Source organism: Oreochromis niloticus, linkage group LG6 (assembly GCF_001858045.2).
Source record: "Oreochromis niloticus isolate F11D_XX linkage group LG6, O_niloticus_UMD_NMBU, whole genome shotgun sequence".
NCBI lineage: Eukaryota > Metazoa > Chordata > Actinopteri > Cichliformes > Cichlidae > Oreochromis > Oreochromis niloticus.
Window position 1 is genome coordinate 5,342,911 of NC_031971.2, and position 24,100 is coordinate 5,367,010.

At 37.9% G+C, this 24,100-nt stretch overlaps 2 protein-coding genes across 2 annotated transcripts; both read right to left on the bottom strand.

The window, feature by feature from the left end:
- Positions 1-1,334: 1,334 nt before the first annotated feature.
- On the bottom strand, positions 1,335-9,930 carry ltv1 (LTV1 ribosome biogenesis factor). Its single transcript, XM_019360413.2, has 11 exons — positions 9,744-9,930; positions 8,371-8,502; positions 7,843-8,034; positions 7,659-7,746; positions 6,548-6,680; positions 5,849-6,080; positions 5,370-5,497; positions 5,137-5,276; positions 3,642-3,694; positions 2,963-3,163; positions 1,335-2,249 (listed from the first exon to the last, which is right to left on the bottom strand). The coding sequence occupies exons 1-11, from the start codon at positions 9,744-9,746 to the stop codon at positions 2,139-2,141; spliced, it is 1,413 nt and encodes a 470-aa protein (XP_019215958.1). The 5' UTR covers positions 9,747-9,930; the 3' UTR covers positions 1,335-2,138.
- Positions 9,931-12,061: 2,131 nt separating this feature from the next.
- capn9 (calpain 9) lies at positions 12,062-23,686 on the bottom strand. The gene is made up of 20 exons (XM_003454086.5): positions 23,340-23,686; positions 22,393-22,462; positions 22,184-22,302; positions 21,204-21,337; positions 20,858-21,026; positions 20,669-20,752; positions 20,244-20,329; positions 19,598-19,675; positions 18,886-19,046; positions 18,541-18,695; positions 17,717-17,925; positions 17,444-17,480; positions 17,278-17,358; positions 16,624-16,681; positions 15,072-15,136; positions 14,751-14,819; positions 14,563-14,641; positions 13,733-13,849; positions 13,559-13,617; positions 12,062-13,316 (listed from the first exon to the last, which is right to left on the bottom strand). Exons 1-20 carry the CDS (start codon positions 23,511-23,513, stop codon positions 13,290-13,292), a joined length of 2,031 nt encoding a protein of 676 aa, XP_003454134.1. The 5' UTR covers positions 23,514-23,686; the 3' UTR covers positions 12,062-13,289.
- Between the last annotated feature and the right edge of the window lie 414 nt (positions 23,687-24,100).

Below are 24,100 nucleotides of genomic sequence, written 5' to 3' on the forward strand. Positions count from 1 at the left end.
CCAAACTGAAGCAAAAATGTCTTGAACAGCAAGCAATCATTTCTTTATATGTTCAAAATTCTTCAGACTCATTTATTTTGGATCATGGTTCATTAAAGCCTTAAAAAAGGCAACACTAAGCAAACAACTTGGCAAAGAAACCATTTAAAACTTTGTCTAGGCACTAGTAAAACACTTTTTTTGCACCACTAAGGTGATTTCCTAAGAGCAATTAGCCAATAACTTGCCATATTTCAGCATGATGTGTTCTTGGAAGAAAAAAAAAAAAATACCCGCTCCTTTTGAGAAAACTGAACAAGTGACTAAAAACAATGTGACAGTGGGAGGCCTAAAAAGCTTATCTGCAGATCAGCAGATGAACCCATGTAAAAGTAATGAGGTAGTTCAGAGCAGGTTAAACTGGTTTGCAGTTCAGTGGTGATGTTTACAGTAACGTACTATGTTGAAGTGCTGCCGTGGTGTTCACTATCAGTGTAACAGGGAACATGTAAATTTTAACTGATTATTCAGTCGCCTTTATGTATAAAGACAGCATGATACATGATCTGCTCTAATCCTGTTGAAGTCAATTAAATCTGGATGTCAGAGCAGTGCAGCTCAGCTGATCACAGCCTGCATATATAAGAAATCCACTGGCCCTATAGAAATAGAATCAATAGAAATTACTGCAACTTAAATCTAAGTGATTTTTTTCCAGTCCAACTTTAACTCCTGACTTTAGTCATTTTTCTGTGTAAGTATGAAGACAGAGACACCCATCTACAAAGAGCCTTTTTTAATTTCCTGTTTTTCTCTGTTTGTGTTTCACAAAACTTTACTTCAGACTGAATCACACATTCCACCAGTAAAGATGTGAAATCAATGTAGCGTGGAGAGAAGTGCGTTTCCTTTATTGTTGCAGGTTAGGCGTTTAAAGTGACATAAAAATAAAACTCTCAAAACCCTCTAAATTGTTCTTGTTTATACTCCACCTCCAGTTATCCTTACATGTTGCTCACAGCTCAGTTTAGACATGTGGCTAGCAAACAAGTTGCCATAGCAATGTTAGTAAAATTTGTGCTGGAAGCTGATCCGTGTTTTGCTTGATGAGCAGGCCGCCTCCAGCCTGCCTGCGTCAGAGCTCATCTCTGTTTGAAGAGGAGGACGCACTTTCTCCTGTTTCAACTACAGAGCTATGCAGTGAAAAGTGAACAGTCTTCTGGACGCTTCATCAGCTCCTGCTGGTCATTAGTTGGATCTACAACAGCACAGAAGGACTTAGTCTTGTGTAGCAATCAAACAGTTTAATTCAATTGTATTAATGTTTTTTTTTTTTCTTTTAATTATGCTAAATGTGTTGATATCTCAGCCCTTCAGTGAAAACCTATGAATTAGTACAAAATTTAAAGTTTATGAAATGCACAAAAGATAAACATCTTGTATTTACAGCAATAGTTTAGAGAAGTATTAAATGTGTATCTTAAGTTCGATAAAGCTTATGTGCCTGTGCACAATGTAAGCTTATTTCATAACATCATATAGTGACCAAATTACAATTATAATCATTATAAAAATGCTCAGAAAGTACTCGTACAAACTTATCTCACACTTAAATCTCGGCTCTTCAGACCGGACGCATCTCATTCACTATGAGACAAACAGGCCCATAAGAAAGTAACTGACCTGTTAAACATTATATACAGTGAGTTTTTTTAAAATTGATGATAATAATAATCATATCTAAGCAGCAATATTAATTTTATTATGGTTAACACACAATCAGCACTTAGTCATCCACCTTATCACCTGGGGTAAAATTACAGAATGACAAGATTTAAAGAAAGAATATCAGAAACCTGGATTTAAGTATTTTTAATAAAGGCGCAAAATTCATATTTGACAGGCATGACTGAAGCGTGACAGCCTGTCCTTCAGTATTCCTTCAACAGCACGACATCCTGAGCCGGATTACTGGAGATGAAATTCAATTTTTGCTCTTTCCTGAATGAATTGGATGATTTGGGGAAACCAAAACTTCCCAACATCCCCCTCAGCCCTCTCATTTGCCATCATTTCCTGTCCTGTCAGCTCCACTGAGGTGAAGAGCAACATGTGACCAGTTGAAAAGTCAGTGTAGGCACAGGCCTGGCAGGCAGCTGCTAAAGCTTCAGGCCTTGAACATTTGTCCTCAGGTTCAACATTTGCTTCTCCTGCCGGGCTTTTTCCTCCTTGAATGCCATTTTATTGGCTTTCTTTTCAGCTCTTCTTTCCTAAAAAAAAAAAAAAAAAAAAAATACAATAAAATAAAAAATATCAGGAATCAAAATGTAAAACTGATATTCTATAAATCTCTTCATGGCATAATCATTTGTTCACAGCTTCCTTTCTGCGGGAAGGCTTTGTAACATCACATATTTCATCATTAAAAAAAAATAAAAAAATAAATAACTGAGCCTAGTCAGCACAGGATACCAAAGTATTTACCACAGTTTGCACTTGGATTAGACTCATTTCAATGACTTCCTCAGCTCGTTAATCTTTGGCTGGGTTAAAGAATTAGACCTTTGTCAACAAATTCCAAGAAAAGAACAAAACAAACATTCACTTAGTCCTCAATAATCTGTCTATCCCCAAACAGGCTCCTCGCTCTCAATTTTTATAAATACTTCATAAACACGTGGTCTAAAAAACAGCTGGTCAGTGTAGTTTTATTTTGTTAAAAGGAGAATATTTTCAGCAGTGTACTAATCCACATTTGGGGCTCAGCAGTACAGAAAGACTAGGTCAAAATTAATTCATGCTGATGATGGAGACAGACATTAGCTGATTCTAGATGGTGCTGAGAGGAGTCGTCTCTGATCCACTGGCGGGATGCAGCAGTGACTTCAGATACAGCTCGCTGACCTGCTCGTGTCAGCTCACAGGTGGTGTGATTTCATCAATTTGTTCTAAACTGTTCAGAGGCAGGGACAGACTTCCTCACCTTACGTTCTTCCTTGATAGCCTGTTTCCTGGCCTTCCTCTCTTCTTTGCTCTCCTCTTTGCTTCGAGGCTGAGCGGAGACACGAGGCAGGTCTGTGTCGTTAATTCTCGTCATGCGCTCTGCCTGCTTGGCTGTGAGACCTCTGGCTGGGAGCACATCTAGAGGGATGCCCGTCTTACTGGAAACACGGATCGGCTTTGGCTAAAGACAGAGAGAATTCAATTCAGACCACATGTGAATAAACATAAATAATAAACCTTAAAAAAAAAAAAAAAAAAAATGACTCAAACACATTTTCTAAGCGTTTTATAAGAGCCTATCCCAGCTGTCTCGCTCTAAGACAGCTGGGATAGGCTCCAGCACCCCCCGACGACCCTGAAAAGGATAAGCAGAAGCAAATGGATGGATGGATTCATAAGTCACATTACTGACAACAACAACAGCATTAAAATGAAATAGATTCAAGAGTTTTTCAGAATTTTGAAGGTCTCACTCTGATTCTGTTCATCTGGACGAAGCGTTTTCAGTGGAGAGACCACTAAACGTTTCTCACTACATCCAGATGAACCGAATCCACTTAATAATCGGGATGATCGAGCATGCATGGCTATATTCCTTAACATTTGTAAAAAAAAAAAAAAAAAAAAAAAAAAAAAAATTCCAGTCTTTGTTTTTTTACCTTTTGAGGTTCTTCAATGACTTTGGGTCTGTTATATATATTGGAGTATGTACCTGGAGAAGAAAAAAAAAAAAAAAATGGATAAAAAGATCATCTGTAGAATACAGATCTATTACACGAGTGTCTCACTTGTGCACTTCCCACCACTACTGAACAATAAATTAAACCAACACCAAAAAATAATTGTTTTATACTATTTTGCACAAGTCTGTAGATACTCACTGTTGTACCATCTCAGACATCCTACCAATGACCTGAGCCAAAGGTCTCATATTTGAGTTCATCACTCCATAAGACCTTCCACTGATTTTCAGTCTAGTTCTTGTGTACTTTGGCTTTTCTTCACATTTTCCTTCTTTAAGAATCATTTTTTGACAGCCATCCTTTCACTGAATCCAGTTCTAATGAGGCTACAAACTAGATGGTTCAACAAAGGAGCCAGATGCATAATTCAGGCCTTTGTTGTGCTGTTGTTTCCTTTGTTGTCCACATGTCCATTTCCCTTAAGATATTAAAGGCACTGCTCACCACACTATGTCATACCAAGTTTTGGCTGATAATGCTTTGAAAATCACACTGCTGGTACAATAAATATTATGTTATGCCTGTCAAACTGTATTATTTAAGGTATTTTTGTAAATGCAACTAAAGAAATGGGAAGTTGTTTCTTTGAAAAGGCTTGTAGTGATTATATCTTTTGGCATGAGGCAACATGCCTAAAGATATCATTTGAAGCAGTTTTGTGATTTCATTCCTTCAGTTAGGGAAATTTTATAGTCTTCAATGCTTCACAGGTGAGTGTTAAATTTTATTTATTTTTTTTAAACCACCGGCAGGTCAGCAGGGCCATTTCACAACTCCTTTTAAATGACTGTAACTCTGTTACAGTTTGTGCAACAGGCAAAATTGAAATGTGTCAGTAAGAACAGAAGGCGAGCTTTACAGGGATATTTGGTCTGTCATGGTAGCACAAAGCATTCACAAGGTAGTGCTGTCTGAAGACAGGAAAATCAGCTCTGCCTAGATTTCACCATGTGCGCTTCACATTACTAATTTAAATGGTCCCTGAACAAATAATTTTGTCATTTTACAGCAAAACTTCCAGGTGGATTGCATCACTTGGGTGATAAAGGGTTCAGTGGCTAAACACAAAAAACACATTCCTATGAAAATGCTCATGTACAATCACGGAAAATGAGTGAAAAACGAAAGAAAAACTTTGAAAAACCATCAGAAAATCAGGAGAACTTGAAAAATTACATTAAAAAAGTGAATGCAAAATACAAAGAAATGAGGGCTCAAGACTTTTATGCAATAATATTCTGCATTTAAATATCTCTGGAAAGATAAATGTGTTTGTTTGTTCTCCCGAACGATGTCACAGATCAAGAAATCTGTTTAAAATGCTAAAAACTTGGATGAATAAAAGAGCTCAGAATAAAACTCAGTGATGAGATAAAAATAGGACTTTACATAACATGACATAAAAACTCACTGATGATTGTTTCACAGTCCCACTTCTCTTCTGGAGCTTCAACAACAACGGTTTCCATCTCTTCTTCTTCATCCTCATCTTCCTCCTCCTCCCTCACAACAGGAAGCTCTTTGGGACCTAAATCTTCTGGCCTCAGAGACCTGATCCACAAAACAGAGGGGGAAAAACCCCACACACATTAATCAAATAGATCATTTAAAGCCACACCACTAAAAGAATGACATATCACTCACTCCTTCTCTTTCTGTTTGAAGTAGTCTTTGAGGACTTCATCCAGACGAACACTGTCTGGTTCAATGAACCCTTCCAGCTCAGCGTTGTCCAGAGGACCGATCTCATCATCATCAAACTGTTCATAAAACTGAAACGGCACCATACAGGAAGTGTGAGCTTTCATGTAGTGTGAAAAGACAAAGAACTGAAATAACAACAGAAAGGAGGCCAAGCACATTTACTTCTTTTGTGTTCTGTGAAGCACATCAGTACCCAGCAGTCACTCGTTACACACCAAATGCTCTGAGGATGTACCAACAAGTGATCAAGGCCACCGGGTTTTCTCTCTTCAACTACTGAATATTTGAAATCAGTACTTAACTTTCTGTAGTTGCACTCTGTTTTATCTAAGGTGCTTCATTTGTCACTGTACTTTTACATGAAGATGGGGAGAGTTCCTGACAGAGAAAAGACTCCATACGAATGCAAAAATGTTCACCTTTTCAAAGCGGTCGTCCAGCAGGGTGAGCTGCTCGTTCCTCCTCATCACAGACGAAGTCAGCGAGTACTCAGTGAAGCGACTCTTCGTCTCTTCGTCCATGAACAGAAACTCTCGACCTCGGCCGTCCCCTTGCGCGTCCTCGTTGCTGGAAAAACTGCCGTCAGAGTCAAAGTCGCCTTCCTCATCTGTGTCTTCCCACTCGTCATCATCATCATCATGACTGTCTCCTCTATCACAGATTACACAAATACAAACAAATACAACAGGATATGACAGAATTTTTGCACTGTATTAAATATATTCATTAGGTTATATATATTAAATACTGGCTGTGCCAGCTAACATCTACATGCACTCTGAACCAAATGCATTTTAGCAGTAAGAAACAGTGAGTCTCTGTCTTCCTGTTTCATTCAAAATGGATTGAGATACAGCCCAAGTTTTAGATTGGGGTGTTTTGATGATGAGAAAATACTTTTCTGATTGTGTTATAAAAGTTAAGGCACCAAAACAATGTTGCTGTAGTGAAAATGAATTTTTAGGCATAGAAATCAGCCTCGCAGTTACAGTTTCATTCGGGCTTTACAAAAGTCTCTAAATGTCTAGAATCACAAATCTGGAATAATCTCATTTTTAAAAAATACATAAATAATATTTGAGGAATAAAAAGAAAATTTTGACTATTGAAATTCTTACTCTGTGTCCACAGCTCCAGTCCCACTGTTTGCTCTGATGATGAAATCATCATCCAGGATGTTGTTGGGGTTCTCAAAATCAAAGTCATCGTCGAGCGCAGCTACAATATCCGGATCCATGTCGAGCCGGGGTCCTGGAGGAAAACGTATAAGACAGTTTCACTGTGACGTCAGGAGCTGAAGGTTGGCTTTAGGTTGCATCACATGTTAGAATTAACACATTATCTTTAATATGAAACAAAGTATATTTATGTAAACGTCTATATTATTATATTGAAATAAAGTTTTACACAAAATATTGATGTATTGAGCTCTATGCTGTGCTCACTTTACTGCAGAAGCAGAAACGGGTCACGGAGAGGGGTTTGTGTTGGTGTGTGGGAACTGTAGCCTGTAGGTTTCTACTGTTAACTGAAATTATGAGACAGTGTGTTTCAGATCAGTTTACAGAGTGAAATAAAAGTAAAGTAACGAGTAGTATAACGACCGTCTTTCTCCAGGGAGTAATTAAGTAACATACTGCATTACCTTAAAGTATTCCGTGTATCATGTGTTATAACTTTATTTTACCTTACTTTATTTTTATCAATGACCAGAACAAAGAGGGGAAATAGCAGACAATATGTAATTAATTTGCATGAATGTAATGTCTTTCATATGTTGCTTAGAGATGGTGGTGACTCTCAAAGTGGAGCCAATGAGAATCGATAAGTGATATCAATAATGGAACCGGAATCGCTAAATTCTTATCAATTCCCATCTCTAGATATGACACCACAAACTGACTCCCAACACATGACTCTGCAAATAATTTTTGCATATTGTGTTGTAATTTGCATGTTTGACAAGCACGGATCTAAAACCAATGTAAGGAAGTGTTGTTCTGCTGCAGTACCCAAATCTGCTGATGAGATGCAAAATTTCAGTTTTGTTTGGTTTTAGAAAAATCTTCTAAATCGGGTCACACAGTAATTAGTGTGGCAAATCTTGAGTGACAACATTCAGACAGTATTTAATGATGATTTATATACAAGTTATTAAGATAACTATTATCTTAGAAGCTTGATAAAGGTCCTAAAACACTTTTCCATTTTAAGTGATGGGCTGTTTACCTGAAATGGGAGCAGCTTTGTTCAAAAGTCCCACCTTCTCTTCAAACTCTGAGGCAAACACTGAAGAAGGCAGGTTGATGGAGGAAGCCTGCTCATTGAACAACACAGGGATCATTTTAGATCAATTGCTCAGAGTAACTAGATGACGCACAAGTCTGTTAAAAAATGTTTCACAGCAACTCACAGGATTGTCCTTGTGCACAATTTTCCCCCCCTCATTCTCCTCCTCTTCATCTTGGAGGGAAAAAGGCTGTCTGTCAGAGTACACGAGCTCAGATGGGCCCGACGCCTCCTTCAGGTGCTGAAGGTAGTCATAATCATCATCAAAGAATACGCCAAATTTCCGTTGCTCCTCACGCCTCTTCTCCGTTTCCACCTAAGCAACAACAAACACATGATCACAGCATCACATTAACGCGGCATTTCTGAAATGAAGTGAAATATTAGCCACTGGGTTATAGCCCCTTTAGTTTGACAAAAGTAAATCAGAGCAGAAGAACGTGATTAAACAAATACAAAAGAAGAAAACAACTCTAATTATGACAAATGACTTTGCTGATTCGTTTTTTATTGTGAAGTCCTGAACAGTTTAACCCTCTTTAGGGTTCTTAAAAACCAATAAAAGCTAAAAATCAGCTATAAAATCAGACATTAAACACACATCCTGTGAACATGAGTAAAAAGACTTGTGATCAGAACAGCAAGGTTGTACCTTTGTGGCAGGCAAGAGGACATGCTGTGGCGCTTTCTCATCTGCAGCCAGAGGGTCCTTTTGACTCCTGTGGACGAGGTGAAAGGTCACAGCCTTCTTCTTGTCAATAAATGCCTTCTTCTTTCGATGGGGCTGAAAGAAAAAGAAAATAATGTAATTCTTCTTTTAAAACTAGACTTATGCCAAGCAAGACACAAGCATGTTCAAATCCATCTGATTTAGGATGATCATGAAAGTAACAATATGCTGAAAAGGCCTTGAGTCACTCTTCCTTCTTTAAATTTTGCTAATAAAATTGGAAATAGGTTTCTATTTCCAGGTTTTTATTGAAACAAGTGCAAACACACTCGGAAACACACCAAGAAGGTACACACAGGCTTTTCTCCCTGCTTCCCTTCTTTCAGAGTGGCTTCTTACATCCACCGTTATTACACTGAAAACAGTAAGTAGACCACCTGAAAGGTTAGATGCATCTTTTGTTTCAGGCATTTATTAGATTTTCATCATTTTTTTAAGGACACGACTTTCAGAAACTGTTGATCTGATGTAGTGTCTAAAGATACAATTTAAAATTGGTTCTTTCTGCCAAGATGCCAGTTTTGTGTAGTCAAAAATGTGTTTCATCCTTTGAGTGAAAAAGCAGCTGGAGAGAAACTTTGAAAGACTTCTGAAAGCCTAAATGCCCATTACTCAAGACCACTTTCAACAATACAACAAAGTCTGGCTGATTCGAAACAAAATATAAATAAACTACAGCTGATTCAATGCTCAGTACTGTATTACAATACAAATACAACACCGTGGGGATCGTCACGCAATAGTGTTCTCAATAAGCAAACGTAACACGGATTCCTTATGGCTGATGCCATGACAAACTTGGTTAAATTGTCAAATATTAAAACTTAAGCCATTTCCTTTGTTTGTTTGTTTTAAAGACTAGTTTTGACTACTTCAGTCAACTAATATGTTTTCCCCTCACCTACCTACCCTACCTACCTACTTTAAGTTTTTAATCCTGCTGTAGTTAACACCTATAACAACTTCGTTTTGTAATGTAGTTCCTAATGCTGTGTGAGATGCCACTTTATTACTTACCTCCAACTGTTTGAGCAGGGTACAACAAACCGCTGACAATGTTTTCAGAGACTCTTTTAGATCATTTGAGTTCATGTGTAAACTCTCTAGCTGACATGAATAGGATAAACAAGTCACTTTTCATTTAACTAACTTTTAAGTTTTCAATGTATACTTCTAATTATAAAGCTATCACAACCTCTAGCTAACCAATTTTTTTTTTACCAGTTTCTTGGGGAATTGGCACGTTAGCCACTGTTAGCTAACAACATTAGCTGCCTTAGCCTGCAATATCTTACCATTTTGTTATAGAGTCTCTCCTGTTTTCCGACGGGTCAAGCTAAAAGGTCTTCAAATCTCGATTCACGGGTAGCTGTTACAACATGTAACCGTTTAAATGCTCACTCTTTCCTCGTTGTTTATACACGCTGCCTTCACCTTCACCACGCTGGTGCTACCATTACTGGAAAGAACCATTAGCAAGACTAAGGGGGTTATAGGCATTGATATGAAAGCATTGATATGCTGCGACAAGGTTTTCTTTCCCACAAAAAATAAATAATGTTGTAAAATATTTAAAACTATGTTTATATGTATAATATTATTTGTGATACCTGCGTGTCATGTATGTGTAATTTAATTCCACGACATTATGGAGTTAGTATATTCCAAGAATTTTTTTCCCCACGCAACTTTATTTATATATTGCCGAAAAACAAAAGTATTTTTCGGTCCTTTAGGGGTCGCCACAACGTATTATATATGTTAGTGATGGGCAAAGGAAGGTTTTATGAAACACTGAAACGTTCGAAGCATTTGTGCCTGAATTGTATCAAGGTTTCAAAACAGTTTTACATGTCTCCACAGTGACATCTGCTGGACACAATGTGCAGACAGGCGTTCTAAATAAGTGCACTTACTATATCGACAATTATGTTTATCACTTGTTCTGGAGAAACCACCGTACAAGCAAAAGAAAGAAAGAAAGAAAAATGCTGTTATCGTTGAACAATACGTTTCAGCAAATACTATTAAATTCTCATGTTAAAATACACAAGGCTTTTTCGTGTACTAAATAATTCAGTGCAACGCACGACAAACCAATTTATAAAGAACTTAAAAAAAGAAAGATGGCTATATCTATTGATGAACAGGTTTTCAGCTGTTTTAAGGCTGAGCTGGCTTCATTTCTAGCAATTTCCTTGAACAAGAAATATTAATCTTCTACTCTACTCTGTGCTCCATCCTTTGTTCAGTATTTGAATAATCTCCACCTTGCCTCTGCTCCAAACCACACATTAGGTTTCACTACCGTTAAGTAAACCTGTTTTTTCACTCTTGCTGCTGTCCTTCTGTAACCAGTCAGCCTTGGCATTATTTTCTACCTGTACTCTCTTCTTCAGTGTGTGTTGCTTTGGGTGGCTGGGACTGTCTCGCGCTCAATTACACACATAATCTGTCTTGCTTCTACAAACATCCATTCCTCTTTTCTCCAGGGCATACCTTCACATACGCAGGTATGCTGCCATCTTTTCCACTACAGATCACAAAGCTGTCAAACATGGTTGTCAAGCTGCCTGACTTCATCTGTCAGCCTGTTCATCACCACTGCAAACAAGAAGTAGCTCACAGCTGATCCCCTCACCAACCTAGCGGTCACTTCTACTGTCTCACTGTCATCATACATGTCTTCCACCATCCTCACATACTTCCATACATCCTCATGCCACTGCTGACTTCCTAAAGCAGCTAATTTTCAAATGAAGGCACAGATATGCCCTCAGTATGTCTTTAAATTTCTTTATTTCTTTCTTGTGTATAAAATTATTGAGGAAACATGAATGAGACACACTGTATGCATTCTCCACAGCTCCATCAACACACACTGTAGTTAATACTATAAAGTAATATTTTTTTTTTATTGTGCGTGTGTGTGTGTGTGTGTGTGTGTGTCTGTGTGTGTGTGTGTGTGTGTGTGTGTCTGTGTGTGTGTGTGTGTGTGTGTGTGTGTTTTAGCTGAGTCATATTTCAGTGACTGTTTGGTTGGTGTGACCACACCTTCATTCAGTTCTACACGTACACCTTGAGTCGTTGCGAAAGAATCCAAACAACACAAGAACTGAAAGCTGTCACTCCACTGTCACAATATCTCACACAAAAGAAGTAATGTCTACTTTTTAGAAGAAAAAAAAAGAAAATGTCTCATTTAAGCACTTAACATCACAGAGCACGGAGTGTTTTGCAGTTTTCTTTTTGTATGGTGTCTTTAAGAAAAGACAGAGAAACCTTGGCTAGATCCAGTCACTGTGCACTAGGAGGTGACATTCCACTTTCCCAGAAATTGTTTTGATACAAGAATAGCAGTGCAAACAATTTTATTTTAGATCACTCTGATATTTTTCCATGTCTTATTTTAAACATTACTGGTTGCCAATTAATGGATCCTGGTTTTCCAGTTCAATCAGCATTTTTTGTCTTTCAAAACTTATCTCTACCCAATTTACACTCCAGGTATTTTTACAGTGATTTTCTTGTATTAAGGTTTGTCTTTATTATATTGATCAATTTGGGGGGTCTCTCTTCAGTGTTAAAGTAAAAAACACAAGCACATTTTGTGTCCTGAATAAAATGTTGGAATGTTTTAATTTGAAAACTAAATGATCAGTGTGTCTGTTTAATTGTAGTTTTCCATGTGATGTCATAGAACAAGCTTGTCACGTAATCCTGTACTAAATATCAACAGCTATTTGTATAAATCTATTTTATCAAACGACTAATGCAACAATGCTAAAGTCCACAAAAACATGTAGGCCCAAAATCTGGCTTGAGTAGTCGTCCAAAAAAATTCATGTAAGAAAAAAGACAAAAACCAAGTTTTATTTTAAAATGATTCCCACTCAAGCAGGGAGCAATAAACCAACAGAAAATAAACCAATACTTTGTCCAAAAGCTCAAGTCAATAAAATTTAGTTCAAGCACTATGACAAAGCATGCTGCAAATGAGAGTTTCTGCTTTTGCTATCCTTGAAGTCATTCATGTGCAAATTACATTCTGCTGATGTGAACCGATCCAATTCATTACATTTTTTCAGGGGTGGAACCCAGTGAGAAGATGGCCTTCCTGTAACAGCTAATTTCCAAGTTTAGGCACAGACAGGTTCATTCATTCATTAATAGCTGCAGTTAGCCTTTTTCAGTTTTTATCATAATTAAGATAAGATGCAATCAGCTAACAGAAAAAGGGCCTTAAGAAAATCCTCAAAATTTTAAGATTTATTCGGTGTCATAGCAAAAGGGAACTGACAGTTAATTTGAGTTTTTTATGTAAACAAAAACAGTACGCATGTATAAAGGCACTCATGTTGCTGCCACAGTGAAGTGAAGTTGTTAGTCAAGGCAGTCTGTTGCATGTGATTGCCTTGAAAGTGAGTGTAAGAGGGTCAGTTGCTCCTTTAGTTTTTTAGTTTTCTCAAAACTACTAAAAGTCAGACTGATTTGCACAAGCAGAATTCGACTAGACGAGTGTGAGATTGATGCAAACTTGCCAGGCAAACACTCTCATGCACTTGGCTGCTTTACAGACCCAGCTGTTAAAGTCCTACATTTGAGCTCACAGACTTGTACCATGTCAGAGGCAGTGAATACCTGCAGATGGACCCACGACCAAAATTATAAACCACTCCCATTCAAAAACAATTTAGCTCAGACAGTGTTTTCACATTACATTTCAAATAATAATAATAGCACAGAATCTGAAGCATGGCGAAGTTTAATATTCACAACATTGCTCTTAAAGATGATCTGCTGCGTTTTGTTCCTCCGCTGGTATCCGTTTCAGTTCCTCCTCATACGTTCATCGACAACATCAGGAACTGTGAAGCAAAGAGGAAAAAAGTGCAGTCAATTTAACACGACTGGCAAAAGCATGAAGGCTGTGAATGCTACATCCTAAATCTGGTTAGTTATTGGGAGATAAAGGAAGCATAAAATGTCTGACAGCCTGACTGTCACGGGACCTGGATAAACAGATCCATCAGGTATATGAGGTACAGTACAGTAGAAGATACAGTAGAAAAAAACTCAGGACTCATGTGTGGCGTGTTTGTGGTTTTACCTGCATGATGTTCATTTGCACTCGTCCCCTGTTGAATTTGTCCATAGCCTGGAAAACTCCTGGATAAAAAAACACAGCAAGTCTTCTCTCTGATCTTTATGTATTTTTGTACTTATTGTGATCCATGTTTCCCAAAATGTAAACCAATCTTTTAACATAGTCTTTTGTACATACTGAACATGTTCTCCAGACGGACAATGCAGGTGAGGTAGTCATCAAAGTCAATTTCGTAGTTCTCGTCAGCAAACCTCAGCCCCACCAGCTGCAGGAGCTGGTTGTTCAGTTGCATGCCTGCATTGGGGGGAAAACAGCAGTTATCTTTGAAACTTTGATGTTCAGATAAAAAGATTTAGATTCAACTTACCAAAGACTCAGGACAGGTTTTCCTATTCTTATTATAATCTTATCTGATTATTACTGTTAATATTCATTAAAATCATTATTGTAATGTTTGCAGTGTCATAATTACTGCTTTGATTAAGAACAAACTAAAAATATACTGCTATACTATATCTACTAACATTTTTAATAATATTATTATAAATAATAGTTACAGGGAATGTAGCTGGTGATATTACATGTACATCTTATGAAACAACTTTATTTGAAACAAGTGCAAATTCAATGTGTCTTGAATGTATTAATGTGTCTTGAAAAGTGCACATCGGTAGCTGAACACAATATTTAATTGGCAATTGGCACTTCACTAATCCCCCTCAGAGATATTTACACCGGCAGACTTCAGCAGAAAGCCAGTATCATCAATAAGGACCACTCACACCCTCGACACTCATCCCCCCCCCATCTGGTAAACGCTACAGGTCCATCAGGTCAAAGACAAACAGACTCAATAGCTTCTACCCACAGGCTGTCAAACATGCCCCACCTCCACCCTGATTGGAAGAAAGAAAGATAGATAGATAGATAGATAGATAGATAGATAGATAGATAGATAGATAGATAGATAGATAGATAGATAGATAGAGGGGCTTGGGAACTCTCACCTGCGGCTTTGAGAGCACCACGAAGCTCATAAGATGACATCTTTCCTGACCGGTCCGTGTCAAAAGATAGAAAGAGCATCTGTAACAATAGACGTTTGTGGTTAATAGTCTGAGCAACAAAGAAAAGTGCTCCCCCAACTTTCATCACAGAGTTCATTTACAGTTTTTCAATATAAATCAACACATACAATCCACTTCTTCATCTTTTCCCAGAAGACCTTAAACTCTTGGAACTCTATCTTTCCCGTATTGTCCACCTGGTTTACTGTGTCAAGAAAAAAACCTAAGAAGCATTGTGGAAAATAGCTTACCCCCAAAACCATTCTTTCTGTCACACATAAACAAACACACACAAAATATCAAAAAAATAAATAAATTCGATAACTTTGTATTGTGGTGCAATATGGACATGTTGGCATAAGTATCACTATTTTAGTGAAGCATCCATTTAGGGCAAACAAAGTAACACGATGGCAAGCATAGAATGAGTCAGTCACTTGAAAGGATACATCCATAAGATTGATGATACTGTGACAGGTGCTGAGACTCAGGCCATCAAATTTGATCTCTTTTCCTGAAGATAAAGGGTTAAAGTGGTAGTGATACAAAAAGCATAGCTGTATGCAATAATGCAACACAAAATCCGAAGTTTATGAATCATCTCTGACCATTAATATAAGGCATCAAGATGTGAAGAGAAAATGTATACACTGTACACAAAAGATAACAAAAAGTATTTTGCTATGTGATACTGACCTCACAGGTGTTTTAAATGTATTTAGTTCAATCTTCAAATGATGTTTAACATACTTACAACATATGGTTCATTGAGTGTGTTATTGTATTGTTTTTGAAAGTTTTTTAGTTGCTATTAAGCCACTAAAACTTAACAACAACATAAAAGTTATTTATTTTTGCCACAGTCTGTTATCTTACTTGTGACACTTTGATTCTTATGTTGGCAAAATCCAATGTAGGCTGACCAACCTCTCCTTTAGATATCACCCTAAAACAATCTGTAGGAAGGAAATGTGCTTTTTCTGCTTGCTTTTCTTAAATAAATATAAAAAAACCTCTTAGTATTAGCTTCACATTGTCATGGTTCTGGGTCATTTGACACAGCCTTTTGAGTTTATGGTGTTTTGTGATTTCTTTGTATTATAATGCTTTAGTATTCTATTTAGTATTGAATAAGTCCTGGGTCTGCTCTGTTTAATATTTATGTAATATTTCTCTTTTCCCGTCAATGTGTCAGAGTCTGTCATGTTCTCTACATATGTTTCCTTGGTTATGTCTTTGTCTCCCCTTCCTGTTTACATGTTTCCCTCCTTGTGTTTCGTTACATGTCTCCCTGTCTGCCAGGTGCGTTCATGTGTGTTGTCCCTAGCTGTCTTATGCTCTGGATTTGCTCCTCACTTATGTCTGTGTCTCGCCTCCTGTTTCTACTTCTCTGCCCCCACGTCAAGTCCACGTGTCTCAGTCTCTATGTTTCCTGTTTTATTTTGATAGTCTCATGTTCCATGTTCAGTGTGTTTAGTTTTGCTTCCCCTGTGGCATCATGTTCATTTGTATCAGCTGTGTTCCCCATGTGTTTCCACTTCCCTCGTCACCCTCGTGTGTATTTAATGTGTAAGCCGCCATTCAGTCTTTGCTGAGGGGTTTGTGTTTTTTATGTCTTGTGTTCCAGGAATCCATGCATCTCAAGTCTAGGTTTCAAGTTCAGTGTGTTTCCATGTTTAATGTTAATTTTCTTTGCCTTGGTTGTCTTTGCCCTTTGTTTTGTATTTTTCTACTGGCGCTATTAACTGACTATCTGTTAAAATGAAGTTCTGTCTGCTTTTGGGTCCACACCTCATCTCCACACAGTCTGGATCCGCGTACTGTGACACACATTCTAGGAGAAATTACCTGTACATCTGACTTTTAACAAATATCAGGCGAACAAGTTAAGCTTCAAACATCACAAATGTAGAACTTAATTGCAGGAGATATGATGACTGCATGAAAATGCAGAAAATGGTCTGAAAAGTGAACAAAAACCAGAAACTTTCATTCACTTACTTCTGCTGAGAACACCGTTTAGCATTTCCTGAAGCTCTCTGACAGAAATAGCCTGATCCTGTAAAAATTATAAAGTGGAAGAGATCAGTGAATTCTGACTAAAGAAAATTGCAAAAATAATACCAAAATAAATAAATACCATGATGGATGCAGAAACAGAAATAATCATCATTTGCAGATCTGAGCTTTTTATCACAAGTATAACCAGCTCTTTTCCAGTATGTTTATATTGTTATCTTAATATGTAATTTTCTCATTAAAAATAGATGTTGATAAATAAATCACGTAAAGCTCATAAAATTGTTATAATTTAGGTTTTTTTGTTGTATTTCTGCAACATTCATACTGCAGAAAAATTATCATTATTCTTCTTTCTTTTTAAGAAGCTAGCCTTTAATTGTGGTTTGGAGCTACGCATATTGTTTACTGTGGGTATTTTTTCACAACAGCTGTGCACTTAGTGTACTGTAAAACTAAAACAATGAAGGCTCAAAATTTCATTTCAAAATTCCAGAAATGGTAAAAAATATTTGTGGAATGTGATTTGAAAATGTACAAACTAGACAAACTTGCTCTTATAAAAACACTACTAATCTGTACAAATGAAGGATGCTGTAAACACTGTTACCCTAAAGCTGAAGATGCTTTTCTTACCGAGCCAGCCAGCTGTTCAAACAGCCTTCTGAGGCCTTTCTCCTCCTTTGTCTCCTCCTCTGGAGGGCTGGGCATGGGTGGCTGATGGAAACAACAGGATCAGTATAAACACATTCAGCTGCTTGATTGACTGAGCAGGTAATTGGGCTTCTGGTTATCTACTTACATCTGGCAGGTCGGCATCAACGTTGCTTCCCATCTCTCTGTGAAGAAAAGGCATAGCTTGTCAAGAAAGGTTTTATGACACTTAGCAGTTAGGGTAAGGGTTGAAATGAAATGAAACCCCCCCAAATTTTGTTTAATCAGGTTATTAAATAATTATTCCTTGATACCCAAAAGAGTCTGAAAGTTTTTCTTTCAGTTCTCTTTAGGTTTGATATTGCTTTAACTTTTTGTTTGCTCTTTTAGTTTCATTCCAGAACTAGAGCTGCACACTCACAAAGCTTCAGCCTTTGTCTCAGAGAAGACACGAATAAGAAAGTCAGCCTCGTGGTGGGGCTGGAAAGTGGTGGGAACCAGCAGGTAGTGTCCAGGAGGCAGCGTGAAGCGTTCTGCGACCTCCCGCATGTTGATGTAGGTTCTGCTGCGTGCCTTGGATGCATTGTAACGGAAGAAGTCTTTCCCCACATGGTCCTCACCCTCTGGAGCCTGAACAAATCGGGAGAAAAGACATTAAATTAAATTTGTAAGTAAATTTGTAACAAAAGAAGAAAGTAAGTAAATACGAAGGAGCGAGACAGAAGTGCAAGGCTGACTTTTTAAAAATATAACATATGTTGAAATGCAAAGAAACTATATCACTAATAAAAAACATGTCCCAAAACTTTTTATCACTAATGAACTTCTTTAGCAGATGGTGTTCGTCCAGTGTGTTTGTGTCCAAATGGTCATTTCTGGTGCATTTTTAAGTCTGTGCATTCTCTTCATTCTCTCGTAACTCTATCTTCTTGTGAAGAGATATGAAATGCTTAAATACATTTATATTGGACAGAAGAAATACATTACTGTAATATTTCATGATTTCTATTGATATATTTAACATGTGCATAAAAAGTCTGAAGTTTTTGCTAATATTATTGCTCATCTACAAATATCTGTTTCTTTGACTCAGTTTATGGCTACTTTAAACTAATGCCAAGACTAAGTCTTTCAGAAAGGGGCTAGTAAATGTGTTCTGCAAGGACCAGCACTACGCCCCATGCTATTTATGATAACATAATAAAAAAAATGGTTAAAGTGCACAGTCTACAGTGTTTTTCAGACCTCATACACAGCAAAGCCAATGGTCTCCAGGTCTAGGCCTTCTTTTCGCAGTTTTCGTCTGTTCTTTTGCATCAGCGCGATGACCACACTGCAAGTATTATCACCATCAGCATCGTTCAGCAAAAGCTTGAACTGAGGGTTGGTCCAAAATGTGTCTGCAGATTAGAAATGCAGAACTTTTTGAGAGAGCAGTTTGAGATAGAAATGCCAACTGAATTCTGCATTTAAACCAGTTCATGTCAAAATATAAATAGCAAAAAATCCAACGAAATCTCTAAGTATGCCTGATACTTTGCTGAATTTGTTTGTCTGAAAATGTTTGATTTGTAGATGTATTGATCTCACCAATGTAGTTCCTGCAGCCTCCAGCAGTGGAACCCCGAATCCAGTTCCCCTCAAACACATTGACTGCCCACTGATGTTTTGTGTCCTCAGTCAGCGAGTCAGGACTCATGTTGCAAATCTCCACTTTGTCATAGTTCCTCTTGAAGTCCTCAAATTCCATCCTGGAGTTGCAAACAGCAACAACATTGTCACTCCTAAACTAGCACAGCTGTACTGTGTGTGAATTTTGGAAAAATTCATCCATCTAATCATTAGCAAGGCTTAAAGTTAGGACCACGGACTCTTTAACTGGGCGACAACAAAGTCTGTAGCTGATAGCTGGAATTGGCAGAGATTAGCTGGCTCAGCCTAAGAACATGCAAACTTGATACAGCAAGGCGGCAACTGGGATTTGAGCCAAAAACATTCTTGCTGTGAAGTAATAGTGCTAACTATTGCACAAGAGTGTGAAATTTTATAGTTTTAAAAAAAAGCCTAGCTGAAGTTTGTCAACAATGCCTGAAACTCATTAACGTTAATTTACTATTGTGTCCAAGTGAGAGAAACATGAAAATCTATGGCAGTTCATTTTTGCCATTTTATTTCATTCCACTGCTACATTCATATACTACATATGCAAAAATATTATACGACAATGTGAAGAAAAATTTGGAGACTACTAAACATATTACACATCTTAATCTGTAGTTTGAAATTTATTATGTGGACTCACCAGAATTCACCATCATCTGCTGAATTCTGCAGTATGCGAGTTTTTTCTGCACTGTCGACATAATTCCACTCTCTGGAACTGAAAAAAAAAGAGCAGAGGATCTGTTACAACGTTAATCAGAGAAAAAGTACCCACTATCAAAATTAGAACTATTAAATTTTCTTTGGACAATTCTTTTTCCCTTAAATCTGTTGAAAATCAAACGTGGAGTTACTGAAATTGTCTAAATGTGAAATCTGGGAAAATTTCAGATATTTGAATAATATTATTCGATTGGCCCTTTGGCACCTGAGCGTCTCAGGGGTACCTGGGGTGTAATTACTGTTTTTTGTGGCCAAGTCAATGATGATTGCATAATAACTTGGAACACAGAATGACTGAATGCATATGAAAACAGAAACCAAACATGTAAAACATCTACATATAGACACAACTTTTTTTTACTGTTCAATAATAGGCTGCATCAGCCGGACTGTGAACCATATTCAAAGTAACAAATATATTGTGTGACTATAGACTAGAGATAAACTACAAGGAAGACTCTCACGCACAGACTCTTCAAGGAGACCTGCTTTTCATGTGGAAGGGTGAACTTTATACAATATGTGTAGTTTCAAGGTCAAAATAAAGTTTTCTTTATTCTTACTTATCACTCCAGGCACCGTTCCACTCAACCTGTCCCCAGGGGTTTCTAATCCGGACCAGCTTCACCTTCTGACCTCTGGCATTCACCTAAAAACCCAAAAACAATATTCTGTGACTACATTGTTTAAAAGTATATGTTCTACAGTTTTTAAGTCTGGCTTTTTATTTAAATGTGAACTGAAATGTAATTAATGTGTCTTTGTAGGATTTTAGGTGTTGTTTTTATTTTTTAAAGCCATTGTGTTTAAGGTAAAGGCAATTTTTTAAAGATGGAAGTTTCATATTCACAGATGTACAGTTGCATCTGTGCATCTAGTATTACAATTACCCTGAGTCTGTAAACTTCTAATTACGATTATTCAGCAACAAGTGGCTTCCCCTCATTATTCTTACATCTGCTGCTGAGACTGTTACTGAGACTTTTACCTCTTCTACACCTGTGATGGAGTATGCATGTCCTTTCACCAGGCCTGTGGAAGTCTTGGCCTCTGACTCTGCAGAGCTACTGATCTGAAGAAAACCAAAGCATGCAGAGAGAGTTAAAACACAGTAACTGAGCTGATATGTTGAGTAAACCTCATGGGCAAAAATAAAAAATTAGATTGTTTGTTTTACATCAATAGAGCATCCCATCATTGAGCCTCGGTCCAGGGCTTTCTTCATGATATTGAACAGGTCTCCTGGAGCAGCCTTGGTCTCATACATTTCACCCACACCACCAGTGAAGTCCTCCATGGCCTCCATTGTGCTGCCACCCTTCAGGGCTTCATAGCTGCCGTTCAATCTAAAATAAACAGAAAGGGAAAAAACGTCCTAGTGTTTCAGTGCAATTTAATTTAATTATATTTATACAATGTTTATTTAAATAACCTCTTGTCACATGTTTAACATGCATGTGACAAGACGAATGGAAAGATAAAAGACAACCAAAATATTAAGATGTTATGTTAAGTTATGTTACTTGGCGTAGGCTTTCTCCAGCAGCGCACTCCAGAACTCATTGCTGGAGGCCGAGTGGAGCATGATGAGTTGATTTCTCACTGTTGGCAGTCTGTCGTCCACAACCACATCGAGCCATTTGTTGTGGTTCCAAAACTGAGGGACCATCAGAGAACAGAGAACATGTTACAAGACAGTGTAACTAACAGAGGAACCAGTGAGTTTACTGCCTACACCGACTTCACACAAAGTGAAGAAAATGTTTGATTACTTAAAATAATCTCACTTGTAAATCTGTTTGTTGGTTTCTGTTTGACTGAAATGTGTTTTTTGCTTGCAACACAGTATAAAATGTAAAAAAGCACACACACACACACACACACACACACACACACACACACACACACACACACAATGCAATGATTTACAAATGCCGTAAATCCGTATTTTATTCACAATAGGAAAGATATTAAATGTTTGACCTTAAGACATTTTACTGTTTCATGAATAATATGAGCTCATTTTGCATTTGACTGTAGCAACATGTCAAAAAAAGGTTGGGACTGAGGCAACAAAAGGCTTGAACAGTAACGGTACTGAAAAAAGACAGCTGGAGGAACATTGTGGAACCCATTCTTTTGAATGGGTTGGGCACTGCATCTTTTTTCCAATCCACCCGCCTGCTTAAAATGTACTGCAAATACACTACAGGCTGTGTTTTAACACATTATTAACTGAACATTTTGCCAAATGATCAATCAGTCAAAAAGTGTTTAACTTTATGTTTTCTGGCGTTCTTTTAATGTCATCAGTCTCTTTTGTTGCAAGTTCTGGAGTCGCTGAAGCACAACAATTTTTAAAAGAACATTCAAATGCATGACGCTTCTTTAAACGTGCTGTCCTCCTGGTTCTTTTTATCCCTTACGTGTTTGCTTATTCCAGGAAATACTGCAGTGTGTAAACATCTTTGTAGAGTCTGTTATTATGATCAGAGAATCCTACCTGGAAGTGAAAGATACCAGCATATCTCTGATCAAATTCCTGGTCAGGTGGGACAACTCGGGCCAGGGCTTCTTTTTTCATAGTCAATGAAGCAACGGCTGCCAGGAGCCAGCAGTCCCCTGTTGAAATAAACAAGTGCCACATTAATAAAACCGTGAAATATGTGAATATTCAAGATTTAACAGGAGTTAAGTAACTTGAATACCAACCGAGCTGTCCTTGGCAAATGTCTGTTCTGTCTGCGCCATCTAAGATGAACTTTGGGTTTTTGCATATCTCCTGTTGAAGGGTCACAAAACAGGAAAACAAACTGGTCGGTTTATTTTTTAAATGACAGGGGAGACCGGTGTGTTTGATAGGTGTGTTCACATTCCAGCCATATTAATCGGCTGGAATCCCAGTCAGTGCGCACAAAATACACAGCACACAAAGCACACACCCAGGACAGAAATGTGTAGTAATTGTAACGAGCATGAGTTGTGAGTTTGACAGTTTGCTTTAATCGGGTCAGCTCTGTAAGAGTGTTAACAGGTAAAGATATTGGAGCTGAAGTGTACGATAAGAAACAGTACCCAAAAAAATGAAGGAGAAGATGACATAGTTTGAAGGATTTCATGAGCCAAAAACTCATGAAATTGTACATAAATGTCTCAACATTAAGTTGATCAGCGAAAGCAAACCTCTCGCAGCTGCAAGAGGAGCAGCTGCAAACCAGCCCACTCCACTTTTACTTCAGAAAAGTTGGCTCAGAGTGGTACAAATTCCTGCTGCACTCAGCTATATTTACACAGTTCACCTGCAGAACTGGTTTTGCTGCCAAAACTACAAGTATTTCATTACTTGGTTAAGATTCAGAGTAATAAAAACAGAGTTTTGATCAACTTTCATTTTTTGAATGGAATCATTTCAGTAATTTGTCGTCTAATGTTATCAGTGCTTTTGCAGTCACCTGACATGGACGGCTGTGGCCATGCAGTTCATGTAGTTAATGTAGATGTAAACATGCACGTTTTTAAGGGTATGAAAAAATCACCAGATAATCATTAGATAAAACATACTGAAGTCACTCAGTATTTTGAAATTCATGAACAGTACATGTGCATCTAACAGATTTCAAGAGCTCTTTTGAGTATAAGAATGCTCAGTGCATACATACCGTGGGCCTCTTCCATTCAATCTGGACAGGAACTTTCTCGCTGAAGAAGAGAGAGGAGTCCTTGGCAGGGAAATCTGGATCCTCAAACAGGACTCCCTTCATGAGACATTCATGTCTCAGCTGCTCAAAGGATTTCCCATCTGACTGTGTGTTCTCAGCCTGGCTTGTGGACATCTTCTCTTTTGGGAAGAATCTCGGCGAGTGAAGGAGAAGCAGGTGAGGTGACGCGTGATGGAGTGCTGCTGAGTGTTTGATGCAGAGACAAGTCTGACAGGTGGGTAGGGCTGGAAGGTCCACACCCTCCAGACAGAAACTGGTTTGTCCTCCTGCAGCAGTCAACCTCACCCCTCGTGGCTCGCTCACACTGTGCCGTCTGTTCTCTTTATCTATTTCTCTTTTTTAAGAATTGGCCTGCCAAACACTGGGAGAAGTTATTCTTGATTATTTTGCATCGCTGGAACTGATAGCAATGATCTTTGCCTAGCATCTAACTGGGATCTGTTAGACTTGTAGAACCAAACAGAGGGTAACTGCTTATTTTGCCATTAAACTTTCACAGTGTTGAAAAATCAATCAACTTAAAGGATTCAAATTTGTGTCTGCTGGGACTTTTATAAGGAAATTACTTGGCCTGGATGTACTAGCGCAACATGGCTTTCACATGGAAACAGAGAGAGACAAATATTTTTTTAAGGGGACAGGGCTGAGACCACAACTGATGCCTGTGGTGTTTTTTTTCTGTGACAAATCATTAAAGGACA